This window comes from Hesperophylax consimilis, chromosome 30, assembly GCF_061612785.1.
Source record: "Hesperophylax consimilis isolate HC1 chromosome 30, BYU_Hcon_1.0, whole genome shotgun sequence".
Lineage (NCBI taxonomy): Eukaryota > Metazoa > Arthropoda > Insecta > Trichoptera > Limnephilidae > Hesperophylax > Hesperophylax consimilis.
In genome coordinates this window covers 6,726,234-6,741,143 of record NC_142865.1, presented here as the reverse complement: position 1 = coordinate 6,741,143, position 14,910 = coordinate 6,726,234, and the positions used below count along the sequence as shown (strand labels likewise).

General features: G+C 34.8%; 1 protein-coding gene across 1 annotated transcript in view; it reads right to left on the bottom strand.

Annotated features, from left to right (window-relative positions):
- Positions 1–9,132: 9,132 nt before the first annotated feature.
- Positions 9,133–14,910, bottom strand: part of Gmap (Golgi microtubule-associated protein) — a 147,371-nt gene continuing 141,593 nt past the window's right edge. Inside the window, exons 8-9 of the mRNA XM_089649631.1 lie at positions 13,631–13,835; positions 9,133–12,009 (exon numbers count right to left, since the gene is read on the bottom strand). Of these exons, the coding sequence (XP_089505757.1) occupies positions 11,633–12,009; positions 13,631–13,835 (582 nt within the window). The 3' untranslated portion in view covers positions 9,133–11,632. The remainder of the gene's footprint in view (positions 12,010–13,630; positions 13,836–14,910) is intronic.

Here is a 14,910-nt window from a genome sequence, read left to right as displayed (position 1 = left end):
CAATACCATAAATATACCACTCTCTAGATCGATATCTTCGGGCTTTTTGTATGTAACGGAATTATACAGTACTTAACCACAGATATACAAGTAGCATACAAGCAGTACCTACCGTGCGGAGCAAAGCAGTAGACAAGGTAGAGGAAACTCAAGGCCATTTAAAAAAAGATGCGACCATAGACAACATAATTGCTCTCGGCCTACTCTATTCATTCACTAGCCCAAAAAAACTATTATAAAAATAAAAATGTCCTTGAAGCAGAAAAATGTCGAAATGTTTTCCAAGGGCAAGGTTCATCTGACTAAGAAAATAAACTTTTACAGTGCATTTCTTTAAGATGAAACTTGTTAATCTGAGAAGAAGAAACCCAAAATGACAAGAAATTTGCAAAAACACTGAAGAAAATTTCCAAAACATGATTGTCCGACAGTACGACGAAGAATTCCGACATTTTTCAGCCTCATGAACTCATGGTTACATATGTTTAAAAATCTTTAATTTCACCAAAACAATAAGATAATACAGGATAACACTAATCAATAACATGAATAAGTTTATCGATATAATAAATAACATTTATACGTTGTGGAGAAAGACATATGCCAAGTATGAAGCATTGTTCAAAAAACCGAACGAATAACCTAAAAATTGTTAATTCACTTTAAACTTGAACTTACGTAGGTAGGTTGAATATATGTTTGTAACTCGCTAACACTATACTGGCTTATATTGTATTTTTATCACGAACAACTTTAACACGCAATATTTTCGACGGAAATGATAGTATTTCGGCAGCAAATGACAACCCGCGTGTGTAAATAAACCACACTCATTTTGTTTGAATGATTTGAAACTGTCAAACGGCAAAATTCCGTCATCTCTTTCTGTTACACGAGTCATTATGGTAGAGAGCGAGAGATCAAACCAATCCTTCTTTTCTCACCAATGAGATCTGAGCTTTTAGCCATATTATTCGTTTTCTATAAGAATTTTGAGGTGGGCGTGGCGGTTTCAAATGAGTTTCAAGGCCAAAGCTTAGTTAAATGCCCCTGCCCAATACTTGTTCTGAGACAAATGAAATGATTCATTCGCCATAGAAATTTGGTTATGGTCATGTTATGGTATATGAAATAATATAGATGGTCGAGACTAGAGATGGTGTCGACCATTGGTCGACACTTCTGTCCCGGTGACTTTAATCGGAACGTACGTTTTCTGAGGAACCCGCTATCTTTGTAACCGGTTCCCTTCGGAATTTCAATAATGCAAATTTTTTACTGCGTCTAAGCCCGTCACGGTTGGGTAAGTAATCGACGTATGTCGAATGCTGCAAGATTTACAAGCTTAATTACTTACAAAGCATTTCGATTTCATGACCCCACCAAACAGGCCATTTTTTAGCAGTTAAAGAAAGACTTTCGGTATTTACCCCTAATTGATATGTTAAATTTTACAAAGTAATGAGAAATTGGTCAAATTATAAAGCTCTTTCGTTAGCATAACTTAACTCAATTCCCTGAAAAAGGAAAAATGACGATTATCCACCCAATCCCAAGAGCGTGAGCACACAGAGAGCGGTCAGGAGTTACGAGTTCCGAGTTCCGCGTTCGGCGTTCATTAGAATGTACTGATACTATAACAACAACGCACACAGCGGGCAGTCAGACCGCGGCGGTCAAAACGGAACGCCGCGTTCTAAGAGTTCTTTTGCCCCCGAGGCAGAGAACGCCAGAACGCCGCGATGTTTGAGGTTACAAACACAGAAAAGTTAATTGAATTGGTTAGGGAAAGGAGTTTGTTATACGATTTAAGTGATGTAAATTATAAAAAACGCGAAAAAAAAGTCGAATCTTGGTTTGAAATTGCTACTAGTAAATTTAAATTTTAAGTAAATTTTATTATTAGTAAATTCGCCTTGTTCTTCTCGCGTTGTGTTGATTGGGTGCACCCAATACTTTCTTTTCTTTTTAGAAGCTGTTAAGCTCCACAAGAGCAATATATTTTCACGGATGATGAACTTTCTAGTGACATGTTGCATATGCAAAGACCCAAACGAAACTAGAACGCGAGAATTTGAACGCCGCTTGTGTGCGTTGGAACTCTTGAGCGGTCAACGGTCACTAGAACGCAGAACTCTGACCGCTCTCTGTGTGCTCACGCCCTAAGAAAGAGGACAGCTCCAATCCTTCCAATTACCGCCCCACAATTGTCACTTCCATACTCTTAAAAGTATTGGGAATGATTGTTAATAACAAGTTGCTCACCTACATACCTCGAGAATAACAATATCCTAAGCGTTCGGCAATATGGATTTCGACGAAACCGATAGTGTGGCAATCTGCTCCGATATGTGATGCATATTTGGGGGCGGTACTTGGAGCGTTATGGAGAAGCTCAAACCGTTGGTTTGGATATCTTCAAATACTTTGATGAGGTCTTGCACCGGGCGCTTGTCGGGAAGTTACCATCGTACGAGTCCATCCAACCCTGCATAAGTGGAATGTGGACTATTTAAATGGAAGAACCTAGTTCTTCTACCTTTACACTGTACAGACAGGGGCGCTTTTGTGAAGTTTCACATAGCCTAATCCAATTTACATATATATATTTAAAATAAAGTTAGAAATATAGAGAACTTTCTCCTTCTGGCGCTTGTAAAATTAGGTTGTTATTGTAAATTTTAGTTATAAGTTTCTACATATGTAAATACATATTTTATTAACATAGTAGTTATGGGCCGTAGTCGTAACTCTTTAGATATAAGTCTCAGACGTAAGTCACTAGTTTTAAGTCAGTTGTAGTTATAGTGTTAACTATTTAAGAAATATATTTTGTACAGCGCCCTTGAGGTCATTTCTCACGAAAACGGCTCTATATAAATTAGCCAAATATTATTATTATAGAGAAAGTACCTTTACAATAATACTGGAAATAGTTACAAGCAGGGCTGGCCCTGAGCAAAGGTGTTACTTTGGCTCCTTGGTGCCTTGATGCCTTGGTATGTCGGCGCCCTGATCGGATTGCTTCAATTATTCCGCCTACACAGGGCCGACCCTGGTAACACGTTCCAAAGGTTCCAAAAGTAACGGGAACCGCAGTGACAACCCATTTCAGTTAACGACCATCTCTACTAGACAGGAACAGAGAAAATAAAATGGAGTGCTGCCATTGTCGTCAAATAATGAAAAAGAGAAGGCGGGAAATTTAAAAATAAACACGATTTATTGAAATAAACTAATTTAAATAAATAAATTAAATTATTTAGCGTTAAATAATAATAAATATATTTAGATAATATAAATCTAAGTATAGTATCATTACTCTATCAAGTAAAATAAACGAAAAACGATAAAAAAATTTAGATGGATTTGATTTTTTTGTTTGGACTTTTTCAATTTTCAATATTATTTTGACTAAACTTGTCGATTTCTGTTGCATGCCAATGCTCTATAAAAAAACATCAATGGAAACAACTATCTAAGTCGGGGGTTTAAGTAAACATGCACAAAATAGATTTTTGGGCTTTAATTTGAGTTATTTTAGTAAGTTGTGCCTATTTCCTAACCTCAAACTTTATTTTTTTGTATTAGGCAATTCACCCTAAAAAGAGTGCTATGTGAAACCTCAATTTAATATTGATTGAGAAAAAACTGAACTTTAATTCATCTTTTATCATATCCCACCACATAAATACTTTTTTTATTTTAGTAATTAAGTTGAAGCTAAGTCCTATTTATATATTTTTTGACAAGTTTATCTTATTTTGTAATAATTTCTTTCATAAAATTGGTGTTTATATAATGTTCGATTCATAATTATACTGCGTGCCACTGCCCTGGTATTTTAGAAGAAGAATGGGTATTGTTGAAACTAACAAACCAACCCAAAGAATAAGTTGTTTTTATCAACAGAAATATATTAATAGTTTTGGGTTTTCAATTTAAGTCTTTCAAAGCAATGTCTAATTTCATAAATATATAGATTCATTTATCTTTAAGTTTAAGTGAATTTCGTCTACAAAACTAATTTGGAAGGGTCACTTAAATTAATTTGTACATAATATACTAGTTGAAGTCCCTGGAGGTTAATAGTAGACAGTATTAAACACCAATTAATTCATTAATTAACACTATTATCTTCTTATTTTCAATATAAAGTGGGCAAAATTTCATTAAGAAGTGTCATTATTCTGCTAGGGGTGGGAAAAGGGGATGAGAGCGGTTTTTAGAAATCTCATGTAAACAGTGACCTTTCTCTTGTTTTGAAGGTCAGGTGTGCAAATTTTCATCAACCTCGGGATGAAACTGTAGATTTGTACATAAAAAAAACCACCACACCACTCTCTTTACATACATACATACATTTTTTTTATTTTTATTTATTAACTTTCAAAAATACAGTTTTTTACTATTAAGTCCCGTTAAACTGATTGATATCAGTTTGTCAACGGGTTCTTTTAACAATTACTTTTTAAATAAATATACAATTTTAACAAGTACATAAAATATGCACATAATTACATTAGTGCAAAAAAATTCTTTCACATAACCATTTTTTTAACATACATTTCCTTCTGAGAGTCAATTCACAACTTTTTATTGAGTTTGGTAACATGTTGTAAATTATTGGAACGAGGTATTCGTATAAAGGATTTATTTTTATTTTTTTTATTATAGCGTCTATTTAAACATTGTACATACAAAATATGATAGTGAATATATGTATTGTAAATTAGTAATTTCTTAGTCCTCCTCAATAGGGTGACCTGTACTGAGGCGGACTAAAGTTATTCACTTCTATTTTATTTGTTTTCTTTGTCGTTTTTAATGTTTTTTTCAGAGTTTCTTCATAAATCTCTTTCAGCCAGATTTTTATTATTGATTTGTAATCATTCAAATTTTCTATCCGATTTATCTCTGGGTGAAGGGTGTTGTAGAGTTTTGTCGCAAAACAAATGTAGTTTCTTTGTTCGATTGTGGTTTATTTCTTCCACTTGTCGTTACCGGTAAATCAGCCAAGCATCCACCCAAACCCTCACAACGACTCTATCCAATTTCAACTAATTTTCTATGTTTTTGTTCTGTATGCAGAACAACTGTTATGTCATGATAAGTAAAAACACGGCAGTGTTGTGACTTCTGTGCACGCGGTATGCAACCCAAATGATGATAAATGTCATCTGCGTACAACAGGTTAATAATAGTAATATCTTGATCATATAACCAGTAGAACGATGATTACCATCGCTCTAGGTGCTGAGTGATGGCTGCTTAAATTTAGGTAGACGACTTTTCGAATTCATTTAAAAATTTCCGCAAACAGCTCAATAATAAAACCTATAAATATGGGATTAATGAAGATATATAGATGGATACATTGGCTTTAAACCACAGTAAGCAGTTAATATCCTTACATATTACATATCTCCATCGCTAAAGACATTTGTTTTGTAATTGCTCAAGAGGTTATACAGAGCCATTTTTGTGAAATAACACCTCAAGGGCACTGTTTTTTTTTTTTTAAGGCGGAGACGGTTTACACGTAGTTCCCATGAGCATTTAGGCCATAGGCCCATTGTGCTATCTCCCATTTTACCTCAATCCTTTAACAACAACCCAGTCCCTTTAGTAAAGTTCACCATGGTTGTCATTGGGAATGTGGCTATGTCTTCTGGTTCTACTGTATGTTTCCCCAGGTATCTGAGCCTAGTTCTCACCAGGGCAGGACATTGGCACCATAGCTGAATTGGAGTCTCTTCATCTTCTTCACATTTCCTGCATCTATTGGTGTTTTCCACTCCCAATATCTGCATGTGTCTCCTGAGATGGCAGTGTCCCGTTAGTAGTCCTACCAGTTCCCTCAGCGAGTTCCTGTCCATATCGAGTAGTTTCTTGGTTCGTCTAGGGTCTGGTCATTTTATGAGTACTTTGGATTGTCTCATTCCAGGTGCCCTCTCCCATTCTTTGCGGTGCTGGGATTTGACCCACCTATCAATAAGGGCGCTTACTTATACTTGAGTGGGGTCATGGGTCATACAGGCCGAGTAAGAATTCTTCCACACACTCTGTCCGCCTCTTTCTCGGTCTGCTATGTTGATTACAATCGAGCAATCACTGGGTTATTAATTTCAGCTTCCTGTCATCTAGTGATCTGGTAATCTTTGAATTTGTTCAGCCCGTTGCAGTCTCTGGGACTTGGAGAATCTTACTGGTTTCATGTTTGATAAGATTTTCGAGTTTATGGTTAATTATGAGTTTGTTGTAAGAAAACAAAATATAAAAACCTTAACTAGTCATTTCCCAACAAGGGTAGGTATTCGCATTTAATTTCTTTTCAAAATTATAAATAACCACATAGAATCTTCCTTCTTGGCCACAATCAAAATCAATAACACATTATTATTAAATCTGTATGTCAAATATGAACTTGGCAAACATTAAACGGAGTATGCGAACTATTTCTACTACTCTACAAAATACGTTTAAATAAATAAATAAATAAATATTATAATACTTACTTTAATATTATAGTACTTTGTTTAATATTATAATACTTGACTTAATATTGTAATACTTAGTTTAATATTATAATACTTGGTTTAATGTTATGATACTTGACTTAATATTGTGATACTTGGTTTAATATTATAATACTCAACTAAGTGTTTTTCTATTAGACTTTAAGTCGATTCTTATCCTAATCTTGCGTAATAGAGATTGTTAATTAAAGTTACTTAGTTTATAGCAAGGCTGCCCAACCTTTTTAACAGTTGGGCAAAATTGACGATTTAAAAATCACTGGCGGTTCCTATTTCCATGGGAGGGGGGGTTGTTAGAGAATTTCTATAATTCTATAAAACATAATTCCCACAAAAAAATCTAAAATGAGTGCTCCCCACAAAATATTAAATCCATAGGGGGGGGGTTGTTACAGAACTTCGCTGAGAAAAATTCCGCACACCCAAAACCTTCATATGTGATTCCCCACAACAATTTTTCGAATTCCATGGGGGGGGGGTGGCTACAAGATTCCATTTCGGACGCAAAAAAATATTATATCAAAAACCGGTGTATTTTTGTTTAAAAAGTAAGTGTTCAAGAGGTTTCTGTTGTGTTTTGATTTTTTTATCATTATTTGTGATTTGGCTGATTTAAATAACTTAAATAATAGGCGACCAGTCGCCTTTTAGATTTTTTCGTCGCTGATTCTCGTTCTGAGTTGCCTAAATAGCGATAAATCGCCTTCGTTGGCAACACTGGTGACCGCGCGCAAGCTGCATTGTTTGTTTTACCGCGGGCCCGCGACACTTTTTCAAATTGGCGGGTTTTTTGAAAATGGTTCACGCGGGCCACTTATAATTCGTTCACAGGCCACAATGTGGCCCGCGGGCCTGGGGTTGGGCAGCCTTGGTTTATAGGCTAATGTGAACAACAATTTCATCCTTTTTTATTCAATTGATTTGGAGTATATTGGCAGATCATATATTTTTATTTCATTAACTTAAACTTGAAAAGATGATACTGTATTACTAGCTGACTGTATCGATGACCTCCAAGACCTATTAAATCTTGTTAATAATGCTGGTGAGCAACTGGGCCTAACAATCAACGTCAATAAAACAAAATGGATGACTTTTGGACGACTAGATCACTCTGAATCAGTGATACAGTTAAATGGTTGCAATGTCGAAAAGGTCGAAAGATTTAAATACCTCGGCAGTATTCTCACGGAGACTCTTGACCCAGATGTAGAGGTTAGGTGCAGAATTGAAGCAGCAAGAACTGCGTTCATTAAAATGAAATCCCTCTTCTGCAATGATAATATCAGCTTAAAACTAAGGCAGAGAATGCTAAAATGTTATGTGTGGTCGGTCTTGTTGTATGGATGTGAAACATGGACCTTGAAAGTAAATACCATGAACAGGTTAGAGGCTTTTGAAATGTGGCTTCACCGGAGAATACTCAAAGTCCCATGGACCGACATGATCACCAACACAGAAATTCTCAGGCGGGCTAGAGCAGAGAGAGAACTGCTTAGATTAATAAAAATCAGGAAAATTTCATATCTGGGTCATGTACTTCGAGGGGAGAAGTATCACTTGCTCCAGTTAATATTGAAAGGCAAGATAGAGGGTCGCAGAGGGCCTGGTAGGAGACAAATGTCTTGGCTGCGAAATATAAGAGAGTGGACCGGCATTAGAAGTGTGGAGGAGCTATTCCGGGCAGCGCAAGACAAGGAGACATTTTCAAGAGTGATCGCCAACGTCGGGGGGACCTGATACGGCACATAAAGAAGAAGAAGAACTTAAACTTCATGTTACCCACGTTTCGTAAACTATTGTTTCATGTTACCTATATTTTGTTAACCTATGCATTGTTAAATCTTATATTTTATGTAATCTGTATATTCTCATATATTATGTAAACTCTTTATTGTTATTGTATTTAAAAAACATAATTGCATTGTATGTAAAAGCCCTATGGGCGTTTAAATGAAATAAATAAATACCAAGCACCATGTACTAAGAAATCCTGAAACTTTCCATATTCCTTTCCAAACAACCAACTTGACCTTCATCCAAGCAAATAATGGAAGATACTTTTATAGAGAAATTTTTATCGTTGAAGGTAGTGTGGAGGGGAAGAAGATGAGGAATATGGAGGTGGGGAAGTACCCTATTCAGATCTGGTCACCAAACACGAATAAAACCATTTCAAGCAACGTTTCAATTCTGAATGGTGGTCTTACGCCAGGGCGATACTGAGAGTATCTTCCACTCTGGAACGTGCCGCAAATATACTATGCATTATTTTAAAATGATTAATTTGAGTAACACAAATTAATCAAATAAAATTTGCTTGCGCCTGCCGGGATTTGAACCCGCGACCTCCAGCATGCCAGTCGAGAGCCATACCCCTCGAAAACAAAGGCCGTCGAAGGGTTGCAAAGATTTATTTGTTGGAAACCGGTTTTTACAGAAATCGGAAACCGCTTTGTGTAATGATGAATGTGAAGAAAGGTAGTATAAACATAAAGAGGCGTGTTCAATTATTTATTAAAGATAAAAATAATATTTACATTAGTTACATATTATATTAATTTCATACATATACAAAACAAAAAAGCAGTGGGAACTAACATCATTTTCATAGTATCGGGTACAAACTGAAATATTACTTGAATTATTTAATATATTGATTGGAATGTTGTATTTATGATTAATAATTTTATTGGTTATTGAAAATAATATTCAGTTTAAAAATTTAATGAAATTATTAATTAATTATTGTATTTTAATGAGTACAGAAAAACATATTAATTAAATTACTTTATTTATGGCACACTTTAGCTGTTAAAAGATGCCTTTTGTATTTTAAAATCTATTTATTTATATATTATAAGATTAATATGTTATATACTAAATATTAATTCTAAATCAAGTAAATAATACATTGTTAAACACAAAATAACAAGAAGGGCATAATGTTTCAAAATGCGAAAAAAAGTGTTTGTCATTTTATACAGAAACAAATGTGAATTTATAAAATAAATATTTATGTACAAATGAAGGCAATTTTGGATATGATAAAATTAAACAACAAAATAATTTCAAGTCATCACAAAACTGTATTTTTTTGGGTTGAAGTAATGCATATTAAACTTTACACCGATTTTTCTGGCATTTATAATATAATAGGCGTAAATTGCATTCTGCTTTCTTTAAATAGAAACACATAATTAGATTTCCGTTGCACTGGAGAAATATTTCTGCACCATATGACTTGCCTAGCGGTGAATAGGTTAAAAAATAATTGTTGCTGATATGGAACATCATGTGTACGCTGAATTACTATTTTAATTTATGGTGTGCATAACACTGGAGAGCATCATTGGAAAGATGAAAGTTATTTCCGCTCCGTATAATGCGGTTAGCGGCAAAGAGGTTCCCGATGGATATGCAATATCAGATTTAGATAGTTTTCTTTGAAGTGAACACATAGAAAGATGTGCCTAGCACTGGGGCCATAAATTATTCATACACCACATAATATGATGCGATTAGCAGCTAATTTTGTTAAAAAAACATACCTGATATTCAATATGAGGCGTAATCTTCATTCTATTTTCTATTAAAACGATTAACACAAGCACCGGATATTTTGATTATTTCCGCATCATATGATGCTACTGACAGTGAACAGGTTAAAAACATATATTTTTAGATTTCAGAATATTAGCTGTCAGAAAAAATTACTTAAGTCATGTAACATTTTGAATCAGGCCGCTACCAATAACACTTCTTATGTAGATGGCGATAAGGTTTAAATTCCTGTTTAACGACAGGCGCCAGTTTTGATTTATGGAAGAAAAAACATCTGGCTTTTATTTTATTTTGCGGAAGTTCAGGCATATAAATATTTTATGATCATTTTGAAAAGAACTTAATTTGCTACGTAATTGAATGAATGCATGGCCGAAAAGACGTTCGTAAGTAGGAAATTTTGATCTTTAAAGCAGTTTTTACAGACCTGATACTTTATTTCTTCTCGGCTTATAAAAAGACTTTGACTGTGAAATATTTGATTGTTTCAAAGACCACAATGTGTTTTACTTGCAGTATTTAATTAAAGCATCTACAAATTTCTAAGGGATCAAATATTCAAGCCAAAAACACATGATTTTGTATTACTGGTAGTGCTTCACCTTAAATGAAATAATTACAAAAACAATAGTTAAGAATCTCATTTCGTGACATAAAATACAATATTTACAAAATTAAAAGTTTTTTTTTCTCCAGTCATACATTTCTTTCTTTCCTAAAAACATACAAGAGGTACGGATTATTCGCACACCATTTAATGCGGTTTCAAAGATTTAAGGATTATTCGCGCACCATATAATGCAGTTGGCAGCAAAAGGGTTAGTAAAATTATGGAAAAAAATTAAATTAAATGAGGAGTTGAGTAGAAAACTACAGAAATCAATAAATATTACTTTTTGAAGCTGTATTAGAATCATTGACAACAGATATTAATAATATTGAATTGTGATACAGCATTTTTTGAAATGAACTATTAATGAGTGCTTATATATTGAATTCCATTAAAAATAATTTGTAATAAAAAAATTTCAGCACCTGTTATTATAAATTGAATCATGTAATTGGTATCACCTTTACTTAAGAGATTTGTAACTTGAATACCCCTGTCTTTGCTTGAGATTTCAACTTTAATAATTTTAAATATTGAAATTCTGTCTTGAACAGATTATCCATTTCATTGGCCTGTTTGGGGCCTAGGAGTCAAAAGGTCTCAAGCAAATTAGCGACATCAGTTTTAGTTGAAACTGGTACAGATCACAATTTAAGAATATCAAAAAAATGATCCAAAATCTCTCCCAACATCTACAAGTCGTAAGAATCTATTTACGCAGCTAAATGATTAAAAAAAACCTTATAAAAATTTAGTTTGTCACAATCTACGCATCTTTAAGCAAATTATTCAATAATTCGCGTCTTTGCTATTTTGCAGCTGATTTAGGATGCTCAGCGTAAAGAGACTTAAATCACCCATATTAAATACGGCATTACCCCCAGTTATTGGAACCCGTATCATTTTAGTTAGTCATAATCTACGCGTCCTTAAGCACATTCTTCAGAATAGCGCCTTCACTATTTCGCGTCTGATTCACAACAAGATCCGGGTTCGCTATAGGCGTGAAAAGACTAAAACCACCCATATTAAATACGGCATTACCCCCCGGGTTATTTAAACCCGTATCACTATTAGTAGAACTGACTGTAACGGGACTGTTTGAATTTGCATTTGTGATTATCGGATTGTCGATCGCCAGAGGTACCACTATTGGTAGGACCGGTTTAGTCATCTGTGCTGATTGTTGAGGATGTGCTGATTGTGGCTGGAAAGGGGAACTTGATGATCTCGTTTGATGGGAAGCGATACCAGAGGGACTGTCAGCTTTTGTTGAGAGATTCGGAGAGTTGGGACCTGTAAAAAAAGAGAAAAAAATGGTAGTATTGAACATTAGAAAGTAAATTGAACGCATAGTTTAGTTGGACAATTTTAAAATTTCAAAGCAAAAGGTAGAAATAAAGGGTTTGGTTGCTTTAAAGTTTGGTCACATTTGATGTTTAACCACTCAGAACATTAGAACATCAAAAGACGTAAATATGATAATAGCGTTCAAGACATTAGAACGTCTTTTAACGTAAACGCGCGAGATTTTACAAAAATTGATTTATTTCCATCACTAGTATACAGATTGCCATGATTTAAAAAATAGAGTATCGATAATGAATAACGCTATGCGTCTGTATTCAAGAATATCTATGGAACGTAGAGGTGCATTATCTAAGCCGATTGAAACTGTCAAGATGTTCGTTAATAATTTATTGCGTTTCTAAATAATTTATTAAAAATATTTTAGTTTGGACGGTTAATATTTTGAGGTGACAAATAGTTTTTAAATATATTTCTTCAATATATAAAGTGTTATTCCTTTATGCTACTCAGAAAAAAGTACATTTTTCAAGGCTTTGAAATAATGGTAAGTGATTTTTACATATTTTTGACGTTTTCATAAAATGTATATTTAGAAACGCAAATATTTACGTATAACAACACAATGCGATAGTGGATTTCATAATCTTTCCAAAACATTTTTTAGAATGAGGCTACGTTTCCCAAAACGTGAGTTATGAAGATTTTAGTAAAACTCGTAAATAACACAAAAATTATCACGTTTTGACAGTTCTCAAAGGGACACATAATAAATAAAATTCTATATCTGAGAGGTTAACAAATTGTTGATCAGCGCCAATTTCTAATTTTGACACTTTCAACTCAATTCAATTTATTATTTTAAAAACATTAATTTATATAAACATAATTATATTTTGTAGATAAACTATAAAGCAATTAAAACAGTAGGTATCAACTATATTAGCAGTAATAAAACTTGCCATTTAAGAGCGGCTTCATTGACGCTAAATATGTTGATTTCTGAATTGATTCGGTTCAACAGCAAGATTGCCCTCCCCATCGGCATGACCATTGGCAAGTTAGTTCTGCAGGCTGGGATATAAAACTGTCTATGCTGTCGGTGACAGAGATAACCATCGGAACATAGAAATGAATGGTATTCATGGTAACCAAGTTTTAAAACCATCGACAAATCAGTCTGAAGAAATGTGTAGCAATCTGCACATCCTTTCTGGCCTGTAGATGGTTTATTTCGAGCGTACCCAAGAGGAAGTGAATAGGATAGAGCCACGGATAATGATGATGCTGCAGAAATTATCTAATTATTATTATTGATCCAAATAACATCAGCAAACTGTTAAAGCATACAACTAAGTATTTGATTATAAGGCTATATGTTGAAGCAAAAAATTATGTATTTGAAAATCAGGCTCTAATCCGTGGAAGCACAAAACTATGTTTTAAAATAATCAGGCTCTAATCACATGAAGCACAAACTATGTATTCGATAATCAGGTTATAATTCGTTGAAGCACAACTGTTAGGTTCTAATCTGTGGAAGCACAAAACTATGTATTGAAATCTGGCTCTAATCCGCTGAAGCACAAAACTGTAATATACTAATCACCTTGAGCTTGTCCCAGATGCAGCAGATTGGGCAGCCCCACCTTCAGCTGCGGCCGGGATTCCTTCTCCAGGAACTTGATGAACTCCTGGGCGAGGGAATCCGCCACGCCGTGTCCGGCCGTGCCCGGGACTGGTGCACGCCCGAGTCCGGCACGCTCGCATTCCGTCTGGTCAAAGTCAAGCACGGTGCTCAGAAGTCGGAGAACCTAGAAAATGAAGCATATTAGATTCGTCATTAACTATGTAACAATTTCTAGACATTGTGTTTTATTTTGTAATGTACATGTATTACTCACTTTAAAATAATAATTATAATTTTAATTTCAAGGACGCTAGTTAATGATACGGATGTGTGGAAAGCGATAGCGAAATATTAAAAACTAAGTAAATATTCGGCAACAAAAAGGTTAAATAACCTTAGGAGCTCACACAAAATTACTCATTGATAGGTGGGTCAAATCCCAGCACCGCAAAGAATGGGAGAGGTCACCTGGAATGAGACAATCCAAAGGACCAGACCCTAGACGAACCAAGAAACTACTCGATATGGACAGAAACTCACTGAGGGAACTGGTAGGACTACTAACGGGACACTGCCATCTCAGGAGACACATGCAGATATTGGGAGTGGAAAACACCAATAGATGCAGGAAATGTAAAGAGGATGAAGAGACTCCAATTCAGCTATGGTGCCAATGTCCTGACCTGGTGGGAACTAGGCTCAGATACCTGGGGAGACATACAGTAGAACCAGAAGACATAGCCACATACCCAATGACAACCCTGGTGAACTTTACTAAAGGGACTGGGTTGTTGTTAAAGGATTGAGGTAAAATGGGAGATAGCACAATGGGCCTATGGCCTAAGAGCTCACGGGAACTATGTGTAAACCGTTTTTAAAAATAAAAATATATGAAGATAGACTCAAGAAATTAAGATTACCAATGTTAATAGAAAGGTGTAACTTGCATCCAAGAAATCTTTACCACCAACAAAAATATAAAACTTCGTAAACACTCAAAAAAATTAACAAAACACCGTTTGCATCATAGACATATGAATATTAGTAGACCTGCCCTAAGTGATTAAAAGCGTATTATCCCCACTCCCCATACCGGTTCCATTGAGCCGGCTGGGCTCGCGTACGGCCTCAAGTGATATTTGAAAACGTGACGTCATCATTCTTGTGCGAACTATGGTCGAGGCATCATCGGTTCATTTTACGAAATAACACGGCAAAATGTTTACTTGTACTATGAAAACTGGTAAAAATAGATGCGA